The sequence below is a fragment of the Grammomys surdaster genome, unplaced genomic scaffold, assembly GCF_004785775.1.
Source record: "Grammomys surdaster isolate TR1022 unplaced genomic scaffold, NIH_TR_1.0 126153, whole genome shotgun sequence".
In the NCBI taxonomy this organism is placed as follows: Eukaryota; Metazoa; Chordata; class Mammalia; order Rodentia; family Muridae; genus Grammomys; species Grammomys surdaster.
Genome location: NW_021620961.1, coordinates 9,026,316 through 9,052,946, shown reverse-complemented (window position 1 = coordinate 9,052,946; position 26,631 = coordinate 9,026,316). Strand labels below are relative to the sequence as shown.

General features: G+C 36.3%; 1 protein-coding gene across 1 annotated transcript in view; it reads right to left on the bottom strand.

The window, feature by feature from the left end:
• Positions 1-21,004, bottom strand: part of Lipi (lipase I) — a 56,287-nt gene extending 35,283 nt beyond the window's left edge. Inside the window, exons 1-5 of the mRNA XM_028757235.1 lie at positions 20,850-21,004; positions 11,425-11,472; positions 8,577-8,962; positions 5,981-6,089; positions 4,414-4,515 (exon numbers count right to left, since the gene is read on the bottom strand). Of these exons, the coding sequence (XP_028613068.1) occupies positions 4,414-4,515; positions 5,981-6,089; positions 8,577-8,962; positions 11,425-11,472; positions 20,850-20,895 (691 nt within the window). The 5' untranslated portion in view covers positions 20,896-21,004. The remainder of the gene's footprint in view (positions 1-4,413; positions 4,516-5,980; positions 6,090-8,576; positions 8,963-11,424; positions 11,473-20,849) is intronic.
• Positions 21,005-26,631: the final 5,627 nt, after the last annotated feature.

Genomic DNA, 26,631 nt, shown 5'->3' with positions numbered 1-26,631 from the left:
TTGGTGCTTCTGTCCTGATTTTACAAGAACCCTGAAAAATTGGCTTTAAAAACAAAAGAGGGGGAATGGTACCCCCCCAAAAGGAGTCCCGCTGAAATACTCTTCATCATGCCTTGTTCACTTTTAACGCTCTAAAACTGAAAGCTCACGACAAATCTGCTGCTGACTGCCTCTGGCATCACCGAGATCAATAAAAACTATGCCACAGAAAAGGGGAAGGACCCTCTTATCCTTAAAGGGAATGGCCCAGACCCAGTTCCCTTATGGGGCTGAGGATTGATATGCCTGTTTGATACCACAGAAGGCACAGCTAATTGGCTACCAAAAAGATTAATGAAATAAATAGATACCCCCACAAAGCCAGGCCCAACCATAAATAAAATGAATAACAATTTACATCCAGGGAAGAGAAATCTCCCTGAGAATTCCCTTCTTTTTTCTTTCCAGGTAAAAATGAATCACCCATGATGTCTGCTGTTAGAATTTGTAATCCTGCCTGGCAGTGGTGGCCCACGCCTTTAATCCCAGCACTTGGGAAGCAGAGGCAGGCGGATTACTGAGTTTGAGAGTTCGAGGCTAGCCTGGTCTACAGAGGGAGTACCACGACAGCCAGGGCTACACAGAGAAACCCTGTCTTGAAAAAACAAAACCAAAAAAAAAAAAGTTCTAATCCAGATGCTGGCCTCGAAACTACTCAGACGTTCGAAGGGCCAATGACAAGAACATCAAACAGCTAGAGACTGACATCACTAATATGGAGAAATCCCTTGTTTTGCTGTCTGAAGATACCTCCAAAAATCGCAAAGATCCTTATTGGACTTGATTTACTCCATTATAATAGAAAAGGCTGTATACAGCACTTGACTGTGTACTGTCCTTAAAGAGGAATATTTCCTTTACATAGACAAGACAGAAATGGTTAAAGAGAGCATGAAAAAAGTCAGAGAAGACCCTGAGAAAAGTCAGAGAGAGAAAGAGAAAGATGAGTACTGGTAAAAGAATTGGTTTTCAACTTCTCAATGGTTGTCAACCCTACCTCCTCTCATCTTGGGACCATTATTTGGGTTCTTTTTGCTTATTTCTTCTGGCCCCTGGGCCTTAAATAGGCTGACTAACTCTGTGAAACAACAGATAAATAATTTGGTAGCAAAACCTATTCAGATACATTATCATAAGTTAGCTATGGTGGACCACGAGACTCAAGATGAGGTTGTTACTTTATCCAGGGTGTTCCCAAAACCCATCTCCACCCAACCTAAAAGAGGGGACTTCTGCCCCTAGACCAAGCAGAGAGGGACCACCCAGAACCCCCCTCTGACAGGCGACCTGAATTCTTGCTTAGGCTGCAAGGCTAAGCATTGCAAGGGAATATCAATAAAAGTTAAAAATATCTCTCTGGGTTCCCTGAGGGACAAGCCTGACTGCATAGGGGTTGATGTCAAAAGTATCCCCTCTTCAGGAAAAAGACATCAGGATGGATATGGCCCTCATGCCTCACTGGACAACAACAGGGGGACTGGAGCCATTACAAGGTCCCCATCAAATACTGGAGGTCAGGCCTCTATCCCCGCCTTGGCAAGTTTAGAATTGCCACAGCCCTTCTATTCTTAGAGAAGGAAGGAGATGTCAGGGGCAGCCCTGCTTACACACTGAAGGCCTAAAATCAGCCATAGGCCTAAAATCAGCAATAGGCCTGTCATACGTGTATACTAACACCAAGTCTTGGGTCTCAGTGGAAAAACATTGAAACAGATGGCTATAAGCTAATGTAAACAGGCAGCTTTTGTGGAAATTTACCAGCCTGAGTAGTTATAGACCTTGTAAATAGGTAGCCTTGACAGACAATACCAACTTAGATAAGGACAAGTGAATCATAGGCAGAGTCATAGTGACCTATCCCCTGAACCCTCACCCAACCGATACCCTGTTCTGAAAGATATCTGTATTCCCCCTGAACACCCATGCTCCAGTGCCATCCCCTTCCCCACATCCTGCCTTTTTGTGTTTATAACCCCTGTGTTAATGAGTATAAATTACAATTTGAAAAAATAAATAAATAAATTATATATATTAAAAAAATGAAAGGTATATCAATCTCAGAATACTTGGGACTATACTTACATGTGAAATCTCATTGTCAGGTAAGATTGAAATACTTTAGCTGAAGATAAAGGAAATTCATGTTACTGAATTCTTGGGATTAATATTAGTGTCTAGGTATGAATCAAGATTCAGCAACTTGATTTAGGTAGAGCATACAACAGAACCCAGTAATATGTCACAATATCATAAAGAGTCATAAGATGCTGGGTATACATAGCATGAGGAGCAGATGAAAGAAGTTTCAATGTAAAAAGATGAAAGACAATTTAAATCATTTCATTACAAGTCTAAGACTCCATAGAAACAAGTGTGCCATCAATGAAGCAATGGGGAATCCCTCATTTAGCATTATAATCTACTCAGTTGAATGTAAGCAAACAATGCCACAATTTTAAATAAGACCCTAGAATAGTGGTTCTCAGCCTATGTGTCACCATCCCTATGAGGGCCAAATGATCTTTACACAAGGGTCACCTAAGACCATCAGAAAACATAGATATTTACATTACAATTCATAACAGTAGCAAAATTGCAGTTATGAAATAGTAATGAAAATAATTTTTTGACTATGGGTCACTGCAACATGAGAAACTGTATTAAAGAGTCCCAGCATTAGGAAGGTTGATAGCCATTGCCCTGGAAGAAAGTCAGCTGTTTGGAGCAATCTCTGAAACCTCTGCATGTTTCAGTTCAACATGATAGCTAAAATGCAAGAAGCACCAGTAGAGACAGATCTCCCACCTGCCAATGAGTAAGGATAAAATCAACAGGGCTACTCAGCCACCAAGATAAAACAGCAGATATTTATTGTGAATTCATAAATGATTCTTGAGGCAAGTCTGCCATATGTACATGTCTGTACATATATATATAAACATAATTTTATAGATTTTTTATTGTTTTTAATGATTTGTATATGGGTGTGGGTGTCTGTACAGGCCAGAACTATTTGATACTCCTTGGATCTTGAGTTATGGGCAGTTGTGAGTCACCTGGTATCAGTGATGAGAATCAAACTCTGTATCTCTGCCAAGGGCAGTGTGTGATCTGAACCACAAAGCCCTCCTAGCAGCACCATGCAAACATTATTTTAAGTCTAGATTATGAAAACAATAAAAGAGGGGATACTTGTCTGCATTTGGGTCATCTTGCTTAGCATAGTGATTCCAAGTTTTACCCATTTTCCTGAAAATGTTGGGATTTTATCTTTCTTTATGGCTATATAAGTTTTCATATGCGTTTTTCTATTCTTGTGCATCTATAATGGGACACACGGGATCCAGGGACACAAGAACCCCAGGCCAGCCAGTGGCATGGGTTCCTTCTGGTCTGAGCTGGTGCCCTGAGCAGACCTCAGATGCTAGCTCTGCAACCAGTCCCACAACACCAAGAGGAAGCTCCCAGGTGCTCTAACAGAGGATCATAGGATCACAGGTGCCCTAACACGCTCAGGACCACAGGATCTCAGGAGCTTGGTCACACCAGGATTTCAGGATCCCAGAAGCAGTTTGACTCCCAGGAGCTCTGACACACCCAGGATTTCAGGATCCCAGAAGCAGCTTGACTCCCAGGAGCTCTGACACACCCAGGATCTCAGGATCGCAGAGATCGTTGGACTCTGAGGAGTTCTGACACAACCAGGATCAGAGGAGGTACAGGCTCCAATCAGAGACACTGAGGGCAGGTAGCACAAGAGATAACCAGATGGTGAGAGGCAAGCAAAAGAACATAAGCAACAGAAACCAAGGTTAGTTGACATCGTCAGAACCCAGTTCTCTCACCATAGCAAGTCCTGGATACCCTATCACACCAGAAAAGCAAGATTTGGATTTAAAATCACTTCTCATGATGATGATAGAGGACTTCAAGAAGGGCATAAATAACGCCATTAATGATATATAGGAAAACATAGGTAAACAGGTAGAAGCCCTTAAGAAGGAAACACAAAGTCCCTTAAAAAATTACAGGAAAACACAAACAGGTAAAGGAATTGAACACCCTCATAGAAGCAGGAGGTTGGGGGATGGAATAGGGGGCTTATGGGGGGAGGAACGACAAAAGGGGTTAACATTTGAAATGTAAATAAAGAAAATATCCAATTAAAAAAGAAGAAGAAAAAAGAAATAAAAAAAGAAAGAAACCTAAATAGCAGCATTGAACATGGCAAAGAAGTATTATAAAGTCAGAATGAAGAATTAAACCCCAAATATTTTATCCACAACTCTTCTTCATCTTACAGGCTCTTCCTTTGGGATCTACATTTCACATTTTGCTTTTAAATACAAATCTCACAGATACTTATAATTTTACCTCTGGAATCTGAGTGGATGACATCCACAAACTTTGCATCTGTGTAATCTAATCTGCTATTCGATGGCTTTCCAGAAAATTTTGGACCAGCTGGGTCAAGACCTGAAGTGCAAAACATAAACTGTCAATTGAGTCGTATTTTACTAGCTTGCTCTACTTTACGCTTGTCTGATTTTCAATTATAAACCTAAGCACTTGCAATGTTAGTTTAAACCTGTCCCAACATATCCGAAGTTAAATTAAATTTGACACATAGCAAGTACTTTCATTATGTGAATATTTACCAGCACCCTTCAATCACAGGAAAGATGTTTCAACAAAATATTGATGATATTTTAGCAAATTTATCTAAGGAGTAGACAGAGTAAGCTGTGTAACTGTGTATTTATAATGGGAACTATGACCTCTTGTGGTGGAGGAAAAGCCTTAATAAATGTCTTCTGGACCTTCAATTCTTTGCCTTACCAGCCTCATCTGATATTTGTCTATAGGTAAAAAATGCTCCTCAGTTATCAATAGTGGTCATGTAACAAAATTTCTATTTTCTTAACATTCATACCTTCCAAGAATTTCTTACATATCCTTAAGGAAAAATGTTTCAAATCCCATGAAATATGAATGTTATTCTGTAGAATGAATTCTAAAATAAAATCCCAAGATTGTGACTTTCTGAAGCATAGCAAGGGGGTGGGAATAAAATTCAGTTCATTGAGGAAGAGACCATTTTCCCAGACCCATATGGCAGAAGGGAAAAAAATGACTCCAGAATGTTGTCCTTTAACTTATTGATTTAAGTTTTATATAAATAAGATATTTTATCTATTGTTCACCTTAAATCCTTCTATTGTCCCTATTTTATTTAGCTTGTTTGACTGAGTGGCCCACCTAACTCTTTCTCTAAAGTTTTCTGAGGTAAGAAACCTATGGCAGTAAAACAATAGATAAGCAAGTATATGCACCTATATAAGTGATTTCACCTCTCCTGTCCCTCTTTTATGGAACTTTATTATGACAATCTTATCCCTGACAAGTCATTGGAATTACCATAATAATTCTATTTATATAGATATGAATAATTGCTTAATAAACCTAACATAGACATGATGTATCACATAAATGATGAAAATTTATGTGAGCAACATGGGGTTGCTGCCTTTAGCTATAATTAAGATTACCTTGTAAATCTGAGTGAACTTGAGAATAAGAATGCTTTAGAATAGCAACTCCAGATTTGTCTAGTACTCAAATGAATGCTTAAAACAATGAAAATACCATAGTGCTTATGAATATGAACTATAGAGATAAAATTTTTAGCTAATGAATAAATGCTATTTGAACTGAATAGAATAGATTTTGCCATGTAATCTTTGGTAGTTAGATAAAGCTACAAAACTCAGTACTTGCTTTTCATGATCATCATAATCACTAAGAAAGTATTCACAATCTACAATTACAAAGCTGTATTTTAATATAGTTTGTATCTGTGCCTGTTACATCTTAAATAGAGTAAACTCTAATGGGAAATGTATCAAAAAGATAATTTTAGAAAAGAAAAAGATTGTTTTACCTGTAATTCTTCCAAGTTGACCGTGAAATATCTTTCCTACAAAGCCACTAATATGAGCCCCTAAGCTCATGCCTATGAAATGAAAATTGTCAAGTGATGCCCCATGGATCTATAAATGAAAAATATAATGCAATAACTTTAATTTTGGATAATCAGGCATAATGCCTAGTATACTGACATTCTGAAATCCATTATTGATTTTGGCTTCTTATATTTCTGAAACATAAGGAAGTGGACTTACAACTGTGAACGACACAGATTTGTTCAGCTTACACCAAAAAGTAGCTGATCTTTCTCTATTCATTTCCAGTGATACCATTAAACTTTCTTGAAATTTTAAAGTAAATTTAAATTTAATAAAAATTTAAAGTTTTAGTCACCCATAATATATAATGAGATATGCAAAAATAATATTTAATTACTGAGACATATAATGACCAAATAGTAATAACGAGCATGATTGGGTGCTTATTTTGTGCCAAGTTCCTTAACATGTGCTTTATGCTCTATATTTAATATTCATGTTTGCCATGTGAGTTATTCAGATCCATCCTATTATTTAAAAATAAGCCTATGCTAAAATTAAGTATTAACTAAAAACACGCCATTAAATATCCATTTTACGAAGAAAACAGAAGCCAAAGACATATATAAAGCTACATATGAAAAAGATGTATTCTAAGTCACTGAGGTCTACATTTTGTGCCTCTGAAAATTAATATGCTGTAACTCTAAGCCTTAATGGTATGGCCTCTACAGGGAGTAGGGCATAAAGAAAGTAATGGATGACATCACAAAGTTGGGGCATTCAAGAATGGGGCTAAGGTCCTGACAGAGGAAACCTAAAGAAGCTCATTTGAATCTTCCATGATATGAGAATGCTGTGAAACTATGAACCAGGAACTGGTCCTCACCACACCCAGACTCCACCATGTCCTTGTAGAACTGTGAGACAGGAATTTGTTTGTATATAAGGTCAGTTTAAAGTGATTGTTACCCAGTGGCTCAAATGGACTAAGACACAAACCTGGAGCTGTTTGATTACAAAATATATGCTAACCTTCTTCTTTCTTCCCTTCAGAGTATATCAAACCCCCTAGCAGAACTGGTAAAAGTATAAAAGTCACTTTTAATTTTGAAATGCTAAGATGAAGTATATGGATCTAAGGTAGGTTCTGAGACCACAGGTTAGGTAGTACAGCAAAACCAAATGAAAGACAAGATATGGACATCTGGTTGACCTCAGTTAGACAGTTTTGAGAGCTCTCTTAGTGTATGTTTTCAGCAGACTCCCAAGGGAGCTATTAGTGATGATCCAGATTACACAGTGACGTTTGAAGCTCATAAAATGATGATCATTTTTCACCACTATTGCAGAGCAAGACAGGGACTGTCCCAGAAAAAAAAATTATGTTCTTCAAATTCCTCAAAGTAATGTTTCAAAAAAGGAAGGAGTAGCTCTCCAAACCACAAAGCTATGGCTACTTTTCTCCCACCTCCTGTAAATCCTTTGCAAGCAAAATGCTATGATTTATTCCTAAAATTCTCTATTTAACTCACACTTTTCACAGTATGAAGTGCCTGCTTTCTCAACTTCTGTCTTGGGTTACAATGTTTTTAAAGTTGGAGATTTAAAAAAAATTAAAACATTATTTTATTCACTTGTTAGTATATGTCATGTGTTGATTGAGTAGATACACATTTGCATATATAGTTCTATATGTTTCTACATCAATTTAATATTCATGCAATATACAATAAATTTTATTATTTTTAGTATATAAACAAAGAAATTTGGCAGAGATGTGAAGTGGCTGTTCACAGTGAAGTTGATGACAGGCGACAGGCTTGAGCTTTGATCTCCTTCTAGTCTGAATCCTAGTGTGGATGCTTTGATGTTATGCCTGTTCAACTTAGCATAAGTTTGGAAGTTCATTTCAACTAAACTTCAGAGTTTAAAACCAAGAATGCCCCAAGAAATAGAATGTGACCTGTCTTTCTCTGAAATACTTACTGTTACCACCAATTCTCAGAAAAGATATGAGCGACTATAAAATGTTTACTATGCCATAAAGGTTGGCCTAGTAAACAATAACTATTTAAAAATAAAAGACCTATAAGAAGCCTTGAATTTAATATATCCATGCCAAACCTGAGCAGACCTGATGGAAACTGAAATCTATATTCAGAGATGTCAGAATAAACTACTTCCTAGGCTCTTTTCCTCTCATATTTACCAACGACACACATATTAGCCAGATCTCTCTCAGAAACGATAACATATATATATATATATATATATATATAAACATTACAGTAATGTCCACTCCCCAAATAAGATCACTAATTCAGTCTGAATTCAGAGTTTGAAAGAGCTTTAAATTTTTTAATGGTTTAAAATAAAAGGTTTCTCATATTTAAAAATACATGAAAATGAAATATGGAATTATTATTTAGAGTAGACAAAATATGGCTTAAAATTACTATGTCTAAGTTAAAGTTCCAAATGATTATGGAAAAAGTATTAATTTCATGGTATCACATAACAAAGCATATTTTACATATCATGTGTCTACCTTAGACTTTTTCAACTTACCAAAAGATGTTCAATGGTCCCTCTCAAACTCTCTGCAACTCTTCTGGTATTTCTAACTGCTCTACTGTAAATGAAAGTTGAAGCGCCCTGGTTCCAGTCTACGACAATGAGATTCACATCTTCCTCTTTCAAAAAGGTCGTAGTAAACTTACGCAGCCACACTGGGGTCGAACCAAGCGGCCTGTACCCATGAATAATCCAGACAGTTTTCTTCGAGGAGTTGAAATGGGTATTAAGTGAGTTATTGGACTCGAAGAGAGGTTCTGCACAATTGACATTGTTCCTTGAGTACATCAGCAGTTCTATCTTTACTTTGGGATAAAATAAATCTTTCAATGAATTCATTGCATTTAACTTTGAGAATTCAAGACATGTTCTATTATTCTCTGTAAAGATAAAAATGTCAATCTGAATATTAGGATAATACTGCAGTTTTGTTGGTATAAGGTTATACAACTGAATAGAAGAATTCTGTTTCATTTGCACATTAACATGATTGACTGAGCAACTTAATGTTAAAGCTGTCTGTGGATCAGGCAAAAAGACTTCCTGAACTAGAAGTAATAAAAAATAATAATGACAAATATGAACAAATGTGATAGATTAAAAGTTACAAATATTCTTTTAAAATAAAATAAAATGCCTCTGGCATAAATTATTGTTATTACTAATCAAGTTGGAAGGATCACAGGAAAGTTAGATACACTGTGAATTTTCACAAAAGCTTTACAGAAGTGTACTTACATACATAAAACAAATTATCTCACCATTAACCATATTAAAACAAACAAAAATAATACAGTACCAGTTTGCTCGTAAACTTACTGTAGTATAAAATTCCTTCTATGGCATTCAATGCAAGCACTTGAAAAGTGTGAGGCAGAAATTACTCCCGTTCAAGGTTAGCCTCGACAAATTAGCAAGATCATGAGAAGACAAATAATAGGAGGAGAGGAAAAGAAGACAGGGAAAGAGACAAGAAATCATTCCAATAAGATTGGTAGTGTAGATATACAAAATAGATATGTGCTGAGAGGATAGAATGGTAAAATGTGGGGCCTGAAATTCGCATGACTGGGGGCGCAAGACCAGAGCAAGAGTGAGTTTGAGATGTATCCAAATCCTGAAAATCTCGTCCTAAGATGGCAGGACATAGAAGGGTGCCCTACTTGCTCTGGGTCTGCAAGCTCAGTTGCAAATCGTCTCTATGACCCCCACCTCTGCTGGCCTTGAGATAGTTAAGTAGCCTTGTGCTCAAATTACAGGTTTAATATCCCTTCTACCTGCCTACAAGGCCATGTCCAGCAAGCACCTGAAATTCCTTTACATGTAAATGAAACATTCCCATCACCTGTGTACCAATAAAGTACAAACACCCTACCGACTCCCCAAGGTTTATATAGCCCTTTTCACCCCCAGTCAAAGAAAGCTATTTCATTGAAAATCTCTCTGAGAAGGCTTTTTCTGGCCACTCTGAGCCAAGATCCTGGGAACCAATCATCCTGCCCCACAGGTAAGCTTCATTTCTTCCATTCTGAGCAGGTATGCAATGGTGCCTGGATACCCCGAGGGCAAAAGCAGAACCAGGCCAGCAATAAAATACTGTTTGGAAGTTTTATATGTATGTGTGCAGTGTGTATATATTAGACAAAATTATTAAACTTATTTTACATTTGAATTAAAATAAGCAATGATCTTAGTACTGAGGATATTAATGACAAGTTTTTGTATAATGGCATAAAGTATAAAATACCTTTATCTATATGTTATCATCTATCATCTGCCTATTTAGTCATCTATTCATATACCTGTCCTAGAAGAATGAAGGCCAGAAAGTGGAATAATTAAAAATATTCAATAGCCAGTGGTCATTGTAGGCAGTAAAATCATGGCCCCTCTATATTTAGATGTTTGTAGTTTTCCAGAATTGTAAATTATTGATTAAACATGAGCATAAATATTTTTATAAGCGCACTGCTTTGTGCTACTTCTAGAGCATTAATTTAGCAATAGTATTTAGGAAATAAAATTTTCAGTACTTGTCAAATATTTATAAAAACATTAGTAAATATCTCAGTGATTTAAAATCTAAAAATTGATCACAGGGAAATAAAAGACAAGGACTAACAAATATTATTTTAACATTGTACTTAGCATACAATACTTATGATAATTCTAACTTTGAAAGTATGGATGCATTATTGCTGCACTTACTTAGAAGAAAGAAACTAGCTATGCAGCTGTAACATCTGCACAATATTCCCAGGTTAACAATGGGTATGTAACTAAAAGAGTTTTGATCCTGTATGTGTAGTAAGTATCAGAGCAAAAGAAGACAGTAAGGAATAAACACCTACATCCAAATAGTCATCAGAAACATGTCCTATTTACTACGAGTCGTAGCATGAATTGCTGATTTTCTATGGTGTTGTCATTCGGAATAGAAGAAAACAATGTCATTTTAAAAGAAAGAGAAAGAAGCTATTGAGGCAAATTTTAGAAGTTATAAAAAAAAACAGAATCAGATCAAAAACAGGACAATTAAAACTCCAATTAAGGAAAATATACAACTGCATAATAAACATTAGAATTATAAAATCATATAAGTTATGAAATCTCTCCTTGCAGGAATACATGGAAGAAGGCAGAATTAGGATTATGAAGAGGAGAGATAATGTGGAGACAAACGATGAATATTAAAACTTGTTGCTTTTTGGTGGGGGGGTTTTCACTTGTTGAATGAAGAGAAGAGGGCTGCTTCATCAGCTAAGGACATCGTTGGATGGCATTGCTTGTAAACTCAACAAACTCACCACAATGTAGAGAACAATCATTCAATCAGACTCACCGGGATTTTTAGAAACTCCATTGATTTTTGATGAAAAATCTAAATACCCTAAAATGGTGAAGACAGAATATTCTGACTACAAACAGAGTACTGGTAACTTCAGTTTTTCACCTTTTGAAACAATTCATCAAAGAGATTAAAGTGTAGAGAGTGAGACCTTCAACAGAAATACATGAAGACTAATAGTCTTTTTGTATCCTGGATGATCCTGGATTTTACTAGGTGATGTGACAATGGGATAGTGAATGTTCCCAAGCCAATCACAGGCAATGGGTTTTCCAATCTCACTTAGTGGTGATTAATGTGGCCATGTAAGTCTGAGACAGATATGTTCTTGTACTCTTGAACAATACTACACACAGACAACCTTGTGAATACTACTCATCTCACTGCACAGAATCACTCACCTTCCCCCTCCCCCTCCCCCCCTCTCTCTCTCTTCCTTTTCATATAAAATAGCTCAGTCGTGGTGAAAGGAAGATGCTTACATGGAATTCTTTTCCCCATCAATTTTAAGTCATTCCACATTTTTCACAGAAATGAACTGATGTATTATCACTTTTACCTAAGATGTTTATCTTAAAATCCCCTAAACGCCATCAAGGGACTACAGTCCAATTTACTGTTTGCTCCTTTACAGTCATGTGGCATTCTTCACTATCATCAATCCCTTCTTCACTGGGCATGTACTTCACATAGTCCCCCTTGATCGTGCTTTGAGTTCTTTTGAGATGTTACAGGAATTCTGAGAATATCAAGACAACTCAAGGATATAGAATTATCAGTGACTGAAACACATTGTCAGTAAGATATGTGATTCATCTTTTAGGGCACACTTCTGTCCAAACTTTCATAATATACATGCTCTTGAAATTGTTTACTGTCAACAATTATGAGAGTGGCATCTAATTTATCGGATGCTTTCTCAAATGAATATCTTTAGCCATCATGATAACTATTGATACGTCGGGCCGTGAAAGGATAGCTTGGTTCCTGGTTGGGCACAGGCCTGGAACCCTGGACCCTAGTGGGACAACAGCAGGTGTTCGCCACACCCCCCAAGCCCCAGGCTCCTGACACGCCTCTGTTGACCCACAATTTTCGGTCACGTAGGGCAATACAGCCCCTCCCTAAGAGGTTTGTGTCACCCAGCCAGGTAGAGGGTGTGACTACAGGCCTCAGTCTCAAGAGATTTACATAATAATGAGATACCAGAAGGCCAGAGGGCGTAGCCAATTAAGCATTCTTAAAAAATACTACTCACAAATGTTTATGTTACACTTATTCCTATGGTGATGTGTGTATTTGTGCACATGCACAAGTGTGATACCCATCAATCTCTAGGTGCATACTCCTATGTGTGTATGCACCCACGAGAAGACCATATAGAAACAGCAGATATCTGCTTCTATCACTCTCAACTTGACTTCCTTGAGACAGGATACCTCACTGACACAAAAGCTAGATTTTAACTAAATTGATGGTCTAGGGAACCCTAAAAGGCCCACTTGTCTCTGGCCCTTATTGCTGGTGTTATTGACACTCACAGATATGCCCATCTTTTTTCATGAGTACGGGGGATTCAAACTCAGGTCCTCTTGCTTTCATAATGAAGCCTGATGATATTCTTAAGTAAAAATGTTAGATTCATAGAGACATGATTCGTAGAAATTCATTTGAAGTGGTTGTGGAAACAGATACCGATTTAACTTAAGATGTTAAAAAGCTAAATAACACAGAAAATTAACCGCAAAATTCATCTGTATACTGTTGCACATCAACTCTTACTAATAAAAAGAATGTATATGAGGAATATATAAAATTAGACACATCTTCAACTGAAGGTATTATAAAATTTTCATTCTTATCTTCAAGAATACAAATACTTTTAATCACTGAGGGCATGGGTTAGAGGAAGAAAAGTGTTATCATATAAGGCTAGGTAATGTGGTTCTCCAACTCCCAAAGCTAAATATGTCATAGTTCCTTGTAAACTATTGTCTAAGGAGGCCCCAAAGAATCCCAGAATAACACAGGGTGCTGATATTGTCTTGGTTGTCCAACAGACCTACTTGGTAAGATGCTGTTGTAAAAGACAACATAGCCTGTGGGTGGAAGATACAGAGAAATAAAGCTAGTTCTGTGGAAATTTTCTCACTACCTGTTCCCTTTCATGGTGCCAGGCAATGCTATGCATCTGCTTGGGAAGGAAAGGCATCAACATTCTTTACTCCACTGTGAACCCTAGGAACACCAATACCAATCCACCAGGAAAAATGTACTCACTTTGTGCAATAGTGGCACAGCTGTTATGGAGGTAAATACCTGCTCTCTCTGAATGAATTTGGAGTCCAGTCCAGATGAAGAAACTCATGCCTGGTAATATAAACCCATCCAAAACTCCATGAGGGAGAAGACCTTAGGCCCAAGAGGAGGCTTACTACCACTGTTTGGCTAAATTGACAAGCTGCCTTCTAAATACGTGCATTTATATCTAAAATGTAATGATACTTCTTCTTTTTGTTCTTTTATTGGGTATTTTCTTTATTTACATTTCAAATGTTATCCCCTTTCCAGGTCTTTCCTCTGGAACCCCCTATCCAGTCCTTCTCCTCCTGTCTCTCTACCACCCATTCCCTCCTTCCCATCTGGCTTTCCACTACTCTGGGGCATCGAATACCCTCAGGCCAAAGGGCCACTCTTCCCACTTATATCCAACCAGGCCATCCTCTGCCTCATATGCAGCCGGAGCCATGGGTCCCTCTATGTGTATTCTGGTTGGTGGTTCAGTTTCCAGGAACTCCAGAGAATGGGGGGTCTGGCCATTTGACATTGTTGCTTCCCCCATGGAACTGCAAATCTCCTCAGCTCCTTCAGTCCCTTCTACAACTCCTCCATCGGGGACCCAGCACTCAGTCCAATAATTGACTGCAAGCCAACTCATTTTTTTCAGGCTCTAACTGTCTCTCAAGAGACAGCCATATCAGGTTCCTGTCAGCAAGTACTTCCCAGCATCCACAATAGTGTCCAGGTGTGGCGACCATATATGGGATGGATTTCCATGTGGGGCAGTCTCTGGATGGCCTTTCCTTCAGTCTCTGCTCCACACTTTATCTCCATATTTCCTCCTGTGAGTATCTTGTTCCTCCTTCTAAGAAGCACTGAAGCATCCACACTTTGGTATTCCCTCTTGAGCTTCATATGTTCTGTGAATTATATCTTGGGTATTTTGAACTTTTGAGCTAATATTCACTCATCAGTAAGTGAATACTATGTGTGTTCTTTTGTGACTGGGTTACCTCACACAGGATGATAGTAGAAGAGAAACTGGGGAATAGCCTCGAACACAGGGCCACAGGAGAAAATTTCCTGAACAGAACACCATGGCTTCTTCTCTAACATCAAGAATTTACAAATGGGACCTCATAAAATTGCAAAGCTTCTGTAAGGCAAAGGACACTGTCAATAGGACAAAACAGCAACCAACAGATTGGGAAAATATCTTTACCAATTCTACCAATCCTACATCCAATATATACAAAGAACTCAAGAAGTTAGACTCCAGAAAAACAAATAACCCTAGTAAAAAATGAGGAACAGAGCTAAACAGAGAATTCTCAACCAAGGAAACATCCTTAGTCATTAGGGAAATGCAAATCAAAAGAACCCTGAGGTTCCACCTCACACCAGTCAGAATGGCTAAGATAAAAAATGCAGATGACAGCAGATGCTGGCAAAGATATGGAGAAAGAGGAACACTCGTAAATTGTTGGTGGGATTATAAGCTGGTACAACCACTCTGGAAATCAGTCTGGCGGTTCCTCAGAAAATTGGACATAGTACTACCTGAGGACACAGCTATACCACTCCTGGGCATATACCCAGAATATGCTCCAACATATAATAAGGATACTCATTCCACTATGTTCATAGCAGCCTTATTTATAGTAGCCAGAGGCTGGAAACAACCCACATGTCCCTCAATAGAGGAATGGACACAGAAAATGTGGTACATTTACACAATGGAGTATTACTCAGCTATTAATAACAATGACTTCACAAAATTCACAGGCTAATAATACTTCTAACCTCAATCAAAAAAAGTCTTCTCTTTACAATAAGTAGTGACAAATACAGGGATGCATGGTTGTTCACAGTACTTAGAAAAGTGATGCTTGGTCCTAAGCAGGGCATTTATGTTATCTCCTTACTGTTCAAGAAATATGAAGGGAAAGCAGGTGGAAAAAAATTAAAACCAGAAGACAGGGATAAGAACTGTGAATATTGTCTTTTGTGCATCTCATATTCAATATAATCATGGTATATCCATAGATGATTCAGCCTGCACTGAGCCTGTACTAGACTGGGCCCAACAAGGGTTAGAGGATCATACTATTCCCTACTGAATAATTCCTGGATAGTGGAAGGCATATTCTTCACTTCTATACACACTGATGAGATCACCAGGCTCTGTGGGATAGCTACAAACATATAATCAAAGAAAAAAATGATTTTTTGCTTTATCTAATATAATAGGAGTGTTTCTTAAACAATATTAGCAAGAATATTAATGCACAGCAGTATGTGCACCAGAAAAAAACATATTTAAAAATCATGCATGAATGTCTGAGCACATAAAGACTGTACAAACTGCAAAAAATTAAAGACATTTAGTAGAAGTCTGGTATAATGACCCAGAATACCAAGAAATGACATCCAATATCATTGGCCATCTAAAATACGTTAATTGATATCAAACCAATATGCCATTATACACATATTAAAAGTATTAATGGGAAGGGAAAGTATTACAATCTGTAAGTCTAGCATATTGAGGACATAAAGCTACTGTGGAAGAAATTGGAAAAATGATATGGTGCTTTGGAAACAGGTTAATAAATTCTTATAGTGAAAATATATTCCTTATTAAACCATAACAGTTTATATCTAGATGTTAACCATTGACAACTAAGAATATATCCTCAGAGAAGCACGTACAAGTTCATAAAGTGTGCTTTCCATAAATGTCTTACTCTTGAAGGAACCTTTATGCCAATCAGGAAACACATGAACAGTTGAGTTCTCATTGTCTATTTCTGCATAGACAAACTTGGTCAATTGTAAACATATTTCAAGTAGAAGATATAGAAAAATTTAGAAAAATGGAAAACAATCATTTACATGAAATTCTAGAAAAGGGATATTTAATCTAGAATATCAGATAATAGGCCTGGGTTACATGGAATCAGAAGAAGGAAATAAATTAATTGCAAATTGTATAAGACAATTGGGGTATAGGAAATCTTTTACATCCTAATTGATATTATTTTGGGTATCTTTTAAAATATGGTACATGTAATTTTCAACATGTGTCAATGTGTTCAGTTAAATCTGTACATTTTGCTGCATATACATATACACTGATTAAGTAAATTTTCAAAGGATACAGGATAGTAATCATCTAAGAATTTGTAAAGGATACAAAAATAAAGCTGTATGTATTTATGTATATTTATTTATTTATTTTAGACATGAGTCTCAGTTATTTCCCCAGGATGGTCAGGAAATCCTAGTCTTAATGGTTATTCAACCTCCTAAATGCTGGAATTACAGGTATATACCACTATATTAGCTCCCAGTCATCTTAAAACTCAAATAGCTAATCCTAATATCAAATATAAACTGACATGCACACACAGTAACTACATAAAATGTAGATCATTCATTACTCAGCCAAAAACCTAAAATCGAACTTTTTAGATAATCTGCTCACAAAAATATCATAAAACAAGACCAAGAGAACATAATTTTAATTAATACTCTCTCACATATGAAAATAGAAGTATGCTTATTAAAATGATGAAACCCTAGTGGTAATTATTCTAGTAAAAGTAAGAAAGGATAAAGTTATCTGCCACAGTATGAATTGTTTTTAACAATCGTGAGTATGAGTCATTATTTTTTAAAGTGTGTGACATTTAGTTCTAGTTTAAAAATATGAGGATAGAAACTGAAAAATTAAGTGCATTTTGGATAACTGACATAAGAAATAATTGGTTTGCCTTATATAAGCAATGGAAATTATGAACTATAATTTTTAAAAAGCCAGAAGCAAATAAATCAATATTTCAATTAATATATTGATAAATTACATTTATATTTTCCAGTTCTCCATTATTTTCTCTTGGAAGTTTTTTTCTCTACTAATTAATTTTGGGGATTTTGGGTTTGAATTTCATGGGGGAGGTGGCTTTTGTTGTTACATTTGGTGTTCTGTTCATTTGACTAGACAACCATGAAAGTTCTTTAGGGCTTAATTGGCCTATGCCTAGGAAGAGACCTCATGCAGAACTTGTGACACAATCAGATATTTCAGGAGTGTGAGTAACAGGCTAAGGAGGTTTATTCTTTCACGAGCTCAAGTTAAAAGGAACACATGGGGTAATAACTTATCAAGTACTTGGATTAAGTGACAGGAGATCATAAATTAGTTTAATCTAGTTTAAAGGGGTGTTCGAGACTAAAGTCTATTGGGTCTTTTAAATATAGAAGAAGGCTGAATAGGAGAAAAAAGACATAGAGAAAGAATTATAGATTGGAGGAAAAGAGAGGAGATTAAAAATATATACTCACATAAAATAAATACTGAGAGACAAAAGTATTCTACATAAGAATAGAGAAGATTTGATTAAACTCTAACATATACTTTGGTCCAAATATAGAATTAACTCTACTACAATTCATTTATGTATAGTTCAATTCTACATTATGGTTTTAGAACTATGAGGAGAAGAAATTTGTACAAAAGACAAATGAATGTCATGTCAGAGTGAAGATAGTGAGGACTTCTTAAAATAATAATAGGACTTCTTCTTATTTTTGTGTTACACATAACAAAGTCAAACCCATGAGAATGAACACCTATGATACATTAAAAGAAATAATGGGGTATGACAATCCAATACATCTATGTTGTGTAAAGATCAAAGGGGAAACCATGTATGAGGATTCTCATTTACCACTTATGGTATCCATTGGTGATGAGAAGCTAGCCTGTCTTTTGTTTTATCTGGTCGTACACAGTACATTTTGTTAGGTAATATTGACATAATATGCAATAGATAACAGAGTTCATTCTTCCTGTTTTACTGTGCTCTTGTATCTTTTGGAAGATCCCCTTAACCCTGGTCCATTATCCCTCTATGCTTTATGCAACTATGACTCCATTGTTATCCTCTTCAAGACAAATTTTGCTTGTGCATTTCACTTAGCAGATATTTCTCTCAACACTGAATTGAAGGAGAAGACAGAAATGGTCTCTATCTACCAGTAGTAGAATCTTTTACTTCAAACTCATTCTTACATTTGACAGCTGCTGAGAACAGATCATCTGCGTTGTGCCATTCAGAGATGTAGAAGCTAAAACATGCAGGATGCTCATAGCAGCCAAGGAAGACACCTGAACAATGCACACACATCCTAGAAATTACCAAGTCATCTTCCTCTGATAGTACCTCAACCTCTACTTTTAAATAATCTGTAAGAGAATTTTTTTTTCATTTTAAACAAATTTCTATCTGAACTGTATAGCTTAGGACAAGGTTTACAATTTTAGAAAAAAAATGACTCTAATTCTCTACATTTCAATTTTCTCACCTCCGAGATGTAAAAAGGAGAGGTGAATTAACCTGTCTTAAGTATGTCTATCAGAGAAGAAAAACATAGGAATTGACAAACCATTTCATGAAAGCCAAATATGATCAGTAGCCAAAGAATAACTTTCATATTTCTAAATGAGTGAAAAAATAGAAATGTCAATACTTTGTGATATTTGAAAATTAAAATTAATCTAATAGTATTCCCGAATAAAGCTTTGTTAACAGACCCACAACGCTCTGTTTTCACTGAATCTAAAACTGCATTCACTGCCAGATAGCAGAACTAAAAACACACAACATTGATTCACAAATTTTCAACTACTGATTATCTAGCCTTTTAAAGAAATATTTTCCTCTTCTTGCCTCAAGAATAACAGCAATAACAAAACTGAAACTTTAGCAACTAGCAAATGCAATAGAATATATATGCATATAATTTGAATAAGCATGTAAATAAATAACTTTATACAGTCTGTTTAGCTACCTTTCTGCTTGCTTTGTATTCTATAAATACTTTTTAAACATTTTACTAATTTTATTTTAATTTTGCTGTCTTGTTGTAGTCATCATCAGAAACGAGCTAAACTTTCAACAGAAATAAAATATATGTACCAATTATAACTCCATTTTTCCTGTTGAAAACGTACAAAATTTGATAACCCTAGTCAAAATCATAACCAAAATCTCTGAAAGCCTGGACCAGAAGTGTGTAAACTATGCTATCAAAATAACTATGGACTATCATATCAGAATAGACGTAAGTCTGGTAGCGTTGAATTCACGATCCTCTAGCTTTTCAGTCAAGATGCTAATACCATGTATCACAAACCTAAAAAAGAATCTCAATGAGTAAAATATACAATATAAACTATGCACTATTGCCTAGATTATCTATTTAAATATGAAGCTCAAACACCTCCAAAACCTAGGAATATTTCAAATAGCCAAGTGAAAATAAAAACAAAAATATTAAAAGCAAAAATATTAATTTCTACTTGGTATACTGTGGTTTTTCAAGTGCATATACACAGATTTATAAAAGACATATAAGACATAAAAAATAACCATTCACAAAATTCCACCAGAGAGCTATTCATCTTGACTTGTGAATCTGCTACTGCTTTTATTTACATAAGTTAGAATGGTTTGCTCAATCATAGCCAACAACTCATTCTCCTTCACGCTAGAACAAAAAATTCACCCATAAAGCAGAAAGTCACATTACTAACATTAGTAAGCTTTATTACCATTATTAAGCAGCGGAAGAACTGCAGTTCTAGCTAACTACCATTAGACACTTTGGGAATTTTATTACGTGAAACAAGAAAAAGAGAAGACCTCCTGCATTGATAATTGTCTTGCTTTGCAACTGATAAGTTACCTACTCAATAATTTTCTTCAAATGTCAGACTTTTCAGACAAGTGAAATGGAAGCAAGTTATATAGTGAGTCATAATTTTCAGACACTGAACTAATTCCTTATTCCTTAAATACTTTTTTCTTGAATGTTTCTACTTATTCTCTGTTTGCATATTTGTTTTCTAGCTGTTAATCTTCTGACAAATAAATACATCATAAAGTTCCTATTTAGCAAACACGCACATACAGCCATATATGAGCACACACATACATTTATAATAGCAATATTGTCTGGTATAAATATCATAATCATAGCAAGTTTTTCATACTATGATGACATAAGGTAATACAAGCCATATTAATTAATTTACAGACATTTTAATGATAAGTTATTAATAAACATCTTACCAAATCTTGCCCAGCATATCAAACACAGAAAAATGTATATTCTCATTTGGAATCATAAACTGTAAAACACTCGGATTCACCAAAAAGTTCTATAATTCATTAAGGTTCTTGTGTGATAGAATTGTCTCCGTCCAGCAAGCTTTCCCATAAAAATGACTCTTGCTCCTCCCCCGGCTGGAAAAGGTGAGGGAGTCTGTCATCTCCCACTGGTATGTGGTAAGAGAACATGTCTAAGAGAAAGACTCTGTAATAACTCACAAATGTTCAGCTACACAAATAGGAATGGGAAACCAAATTGTAGATGTCTTCATTGCTTAACCTCAGAATTTTAGAAGTGGCATAGGAGGATATGCTTGTGGAAAGCATAGGAGAAAAAAATATGTTACTAGAAATCCCAGAAATGGAAAGAGTCAGGTTAAGTTGTGTTTTATGATCATTTTAATTATAAACTGAGTTCTTCACAGCCCTAAAATCAATAACAAAATCCACACCCATGAAGCTGCCTAGATTTTTATGCATGTGTCATTATGCAATCAAAATACAGTGGCTATTTTAGATCTCTCAGACACTGAGCCACCAACCAGGCAGCCTACACAAGCTGGTACGAGGCCCCCAAGACACATACAGCAGAAGACTGCCTGATCTGGCCTCAGTGAGAGAAGAAACTAACCCTGGAGACACTTGAGGCCCAGGGAAGGGGGGAGGCAGTGGGGAGTGGGTGGGGACATCCTCTTCCAGACAGAGTAGGAGTAATGGGATAAGGAAGTGCAGTCGGGGGGCGGACCTGGAGGGGGATAACATCTAATTTTTAAATAAAAGTTATATTCTAGCTTGGAGCTAGAATATGAAAAGAAAAAATATTTTTAGTTTTAATATAAAACCAGCAAAAAGCATTACTAGCTTTCTCTTTAATGCTTATTTAATTTTTCTCCTATTTTCTTTCCCAGTAAGAATGTTAAGAAATCAAGGAAAAGCAATAATTGTTCATACACAGAGCACAAGTTCAAATCAAAATTTGCTTTTAGAAAATACATATCTTGGAAATGTTTCAATGATACAGTAAATCTGAATTTTTTTTTACTACAATGGTCAGCAAACACTAATCTGAAGTCTGAAGAGTTGGAGGCCAGACAGTGACAAGTCACTGTTAAAAACATAAGATTTCAAGAATGTTAACCTCTGAGTCAGCAGTTAGACATGCTAAGGACATTGTTATAGAACTGGAAGCTCCTTCCATGCCATAATAAAATCACAAATGTACAGAAAAAATGGGGACAAAACAATTCATCGCAACATCATTACCCCGGCCCCAAATGTCTACAATTTGTCTAATTGTATATACTGTGAAGATTATAATGCATATGTATCATTACTTGTAGTTATAGAAAACGTCCATTACCAAGCTCTTCCATTCATTAATTCATTCATATGTAAATTCATTTGTACAATTTTTACTAAGCAACTCCTGATATCTCTAGACTTTGTTTTGGGAATACACCTTAGAGATGCTCATTTTTTTCAGAGATATAATTTCAACAGGTATTTATTATAGTGTCATAAATGTGTCAGGGTCTGCCTTGGATGCTTATATTTAATTATGCAACACTAGTTCAAAATAAAGAGGGCTTGAAAAGTATAACTAAGGAATTATGTTACTACCCATGGGAGGCAGCCAGTGATTCTAGATTGGACGGTAGAGAAAATCCCAGCAGAATACACTTTCTGGATGAGCCACTGAAGTGAAATTAGAAATCTGCATATCTAGCTAAATAACTAGCAGTCTGTTTGTCAACTCTAGGTTTGGATATACACACAAAACCAAATTCATACACATGTGTATTTTTACACTTTGGTATGTTCATGCAAGAAGTATAAAACATTCTGATAAAACAGCCTAATTCTTTATTGAGTATTGCATATGATCCTGTTGAAGCTTTCTATGGGACTAATGGGCTAGTAAATGATGAAAGCAAAAACACTTCTTTTTTGCATTTCCTAGAGTCATGTGCCCAATATGAATTAGAAAATACAATGCACTTAAATAAAAAAGAGTTATCTGTTGAGATGAAATTCTAAGTAAATATCCAAGCATACGAGTTTCAAAATGGTGAATAAAAAATCTAAAAAATAAACACCATAAATGTATATAAAGCCAAGAGAGCAGAGCATAGTGTTAAGGCACTAAAGCAATTCACAAATACGTATCAAGAATAGAATATATTTCATATATATATATGAAATGTGATATATATATATATATATTTCAACTTTTAATTATTTGGAAACACAAAGTTTTACAACATTTGCAGTTATATGTAAGCACTGAATATGTATAAATGCTACAGAGAAAAGATCTTGATTAGGCTTAGATTTTTGAAATATAAGTACAAAATATGTAAAAGACATACACAAAATAGAAAGTTCCAAGTGTCCACTCATTTTAACAACATGCATTTTTGCTGTCTATCTTGTACTTACTTCGTTTGCTTCTTACTACACTATATTTGGATGGTGAAGCAAAGAGAGACAATATTCATAGACTTGAGAAGTAATAACCAAAGGTAACCAAAAGTAACTACTAAAGCTACTGACACCTGCATGATCTAGAGAAACATGTTTCTTCCACTATCCAGATTTCTATATTGGCATTTGTTCCCAGAGCTAAAAACAATTCCTGACTTTAAAAGCAATTCAAAAATAAATATCGGATAAAATAGCTCTACTTGGTTTAATCTGTTTCTAAAAAAAAAAAAAAAAAAAAATCACACACTCTGAATACCATAGTCAAGCTGTTTGCCCAACTCACACAACTAAGTATGTCAGAGGTAAAAGATAAATGAGAATTTTTTCTAAAATGTATATTTTATTAAAATATTCTCACACCATTTATTTTGATGATGTTTTCTCCTCCCCACTTCCTCTCAGATCTTTTCCACCTCCCTGTCCATCTGACTCTATTTCTCAAAAACAAAAAAAACAAACAAACCTATAAACCTATAAACCTATAAAACAAAAAAAATACAAAATAAATAAATAAATAAACAAACAAAAAGACAAAAAAATGCCAAAAACATAACAGAAAGAACTCCATGAAGGAAGTTTGTTTTGTTTTGGAGAATCACCTTTGTGTGTAGGGCTGCCCTGGAGTGTGGTTGATATACCCAGTGATGATCCACTGGAGAAAAATGAATTTCCCTTTGCTAGCAGTTCTTAAGTGTGAATGCTTTCTTGTTTGGGTATGGGACCATGCCAACTTCCCCCTCTCATTGCTGGGCCCTATTTAGTTTGGGCCTGTGCAGGTCCTTTGCATGCTGCTACAGTTTCTGTGATTTCATACGTGTGTAAACCCTACGGTATATGGATAATGCTGTTTCCCTGGAGTCATACATCATCCTTGGCTCCTACAATTCTTTTTCCTCCTCTCCCTCATAGATCAGTGAGCCTCGTGGATGGGTTTTGAAGATAATCAATTTAGAACTGAGTGCTGTCAATTCTCTCCTTACTCTCTGCACATTGCCCAGTTGTGGATCTCTGGGTTAATTCCCATCTCTTACAAAGAAAGGGCTTGTCTGATGAGGTTTCAATGAGGCACTGATCGACGGGTACAACAACATGTCATTTTTAGTCATTTTATTGCTATGTTATTTCAGCAAAATAAAAGTAAGATGTGTCTCCCTAGAACTTTACAGTCTCGGGTTCTTGACCACTTTAACAGTGTCAGGTATGAGTCCCATCTCACGAGGTGGTCCTTAAACCCAACCAAAAAGTGGCTAGTTACTCCAATAACATTTCTGCCATGATTGTATCCTGTGGACATTTCATTATCGTAGGTCACAGGGTTTGTAGCTGGGTGAAATTGATGATTACGGTTTTTCCTCTGGTAAGCTAAAGAGTAACTTCTAGTACTGTGAACTGCTACTCAGAAGGGGTGAAGCTTCTAGCTGGGCAGCAGCTAAACTTCGCATTTGGTGATATAAACGTCTTCAGCAATAGGACCTAATCATCAAGTTGTGGAGAGAAATCAATAAACTTGGCAAAGCCTGTGATTTGGATGGAAATTGTGGAGACCCCTTTGCTGAATGACTCCAAAACCTGCAATCCATCTCTGCACTGGGGGTTTTACTTGGTGACATAAGATGTCTAGGCGAAGCATTATCCCACATATTAATTGGAAACAATTTAAATCTATTTCACATATGAAATGGTAAGCTTAGTAGCTTTCTACAGTTCTCAAATGGCCTTTGCTGTTAGTTACCCCTCCCATACCTCCTCCTTTACCCTGCTCTCTTGCCTTTCCCTATTCTGGTTTTTCCTTTATCTCTTGATAACTCTACATTCTATTCCCCCTTCTTTGTAAAATCCTTTCTTCTCCACTGTTCCCTTTCTAGGTACCAGACTCCGTGATTATTTAGGTTGTAATATACATATTGATAGCCTGCAAGCTAACATCCACATCCACATGTAAGAGAAAACACACAATATGTAATTTGTCTTTTGTGTATGAGTTACCTCAGTCAGGGTGATTGCCTCTAGTTACATCTATTTACCTGAAATTTGCCTAATTTCATTTTTAACAGTTGAACAATATTCCATTATGTAAATGTGTCCCATTTTCATTATCTGTTCATCCAATCATGAATATCTAGACTGTTTGCAATTTCTGTTTATCATGAATAGAGCAGCAAGGAACATGGGTGACTCTGTAGTTGGCTGTAGAATTCCTTTGGGTATATGTTGAAGAGTCCTATAGCTAGATCTTGAGGTAGATCTTTCTAAGGAATCAACACACCAATTTTATAGTGGCTGGACAAGTTTTCACTCCCACATGCAATGGATAAGTGTTCTCCTTTACCCAGAACTTTGCCACCATGTTTTTTTATTTGTCTTATTTATCTTGGCTGGCCCTTCTGACTGGTATAAGATGAAATCTTGAAGTAGTTATAAATTGCATTTCCTCGTGGCTAAGGATGTGGAACATTTCTCTGAGAGTTTCTCAATCATTTCCTTTTCTTTAGAAAGGAATTTTCTGATCAATCAACCAAGCAGAAGTACATTTCCTGAATTCAAAATGAACTCCTACTACTCCACCAACCAAAGACTAAAAGTCGTATTCTCGTTACTGAATGATCTTTTGAGGATGATTTCAGGGTCCTCTGGGAACATTTTTCAAGGATTCATTGATACACAGTGGTTGTTTGTTTGTTTGTTTGTTTGTTTGTTTTGAGTTCAGTGGCCTTTCAGAGCCCACAGATATTACTTAATGGCTAAATCAACTTTAATTTTAGTCCTTTCTTGTATCAATATCCTTTATGGAGACATTTCTTTACATGTTATAAATTAACTTCACAGTGTTACTGATCTAACCATTTAACTCTTTGGAAACAAATAAACATTTTGTGTCACCCAGGACACATCGATACTGAAGTTAATCAATCTGAAATCAACTTCCTAGTCATTGTATTTCAAATGTTGCTTCAAATAAAAAAAACAAACTAACTAAAATCAGCAATTAATCTTGTTCAGAAAGAGACAGGGGCACTGTGTCAAGTGTACTGCTGAAGCCATCAGGTCGGTAAGTCATGGTCTCTCTACCCAGGGAGGGCGGAGCCGCGAGATGGTGGGCGGTTCCCGCGGAGCTATGGGCGTGGCTTCACTACCCGACTCGCCCCGCCCCTGGCGCGCGCCCGCCTCGGGCTCCGCCGCCCAGGCGGGGCCGCGCAGTAAAGCGGAGCGAGGGGGCGGGGCCTCGGCACCTCCTCCATCCCTGGCTGCGGACCGCAGG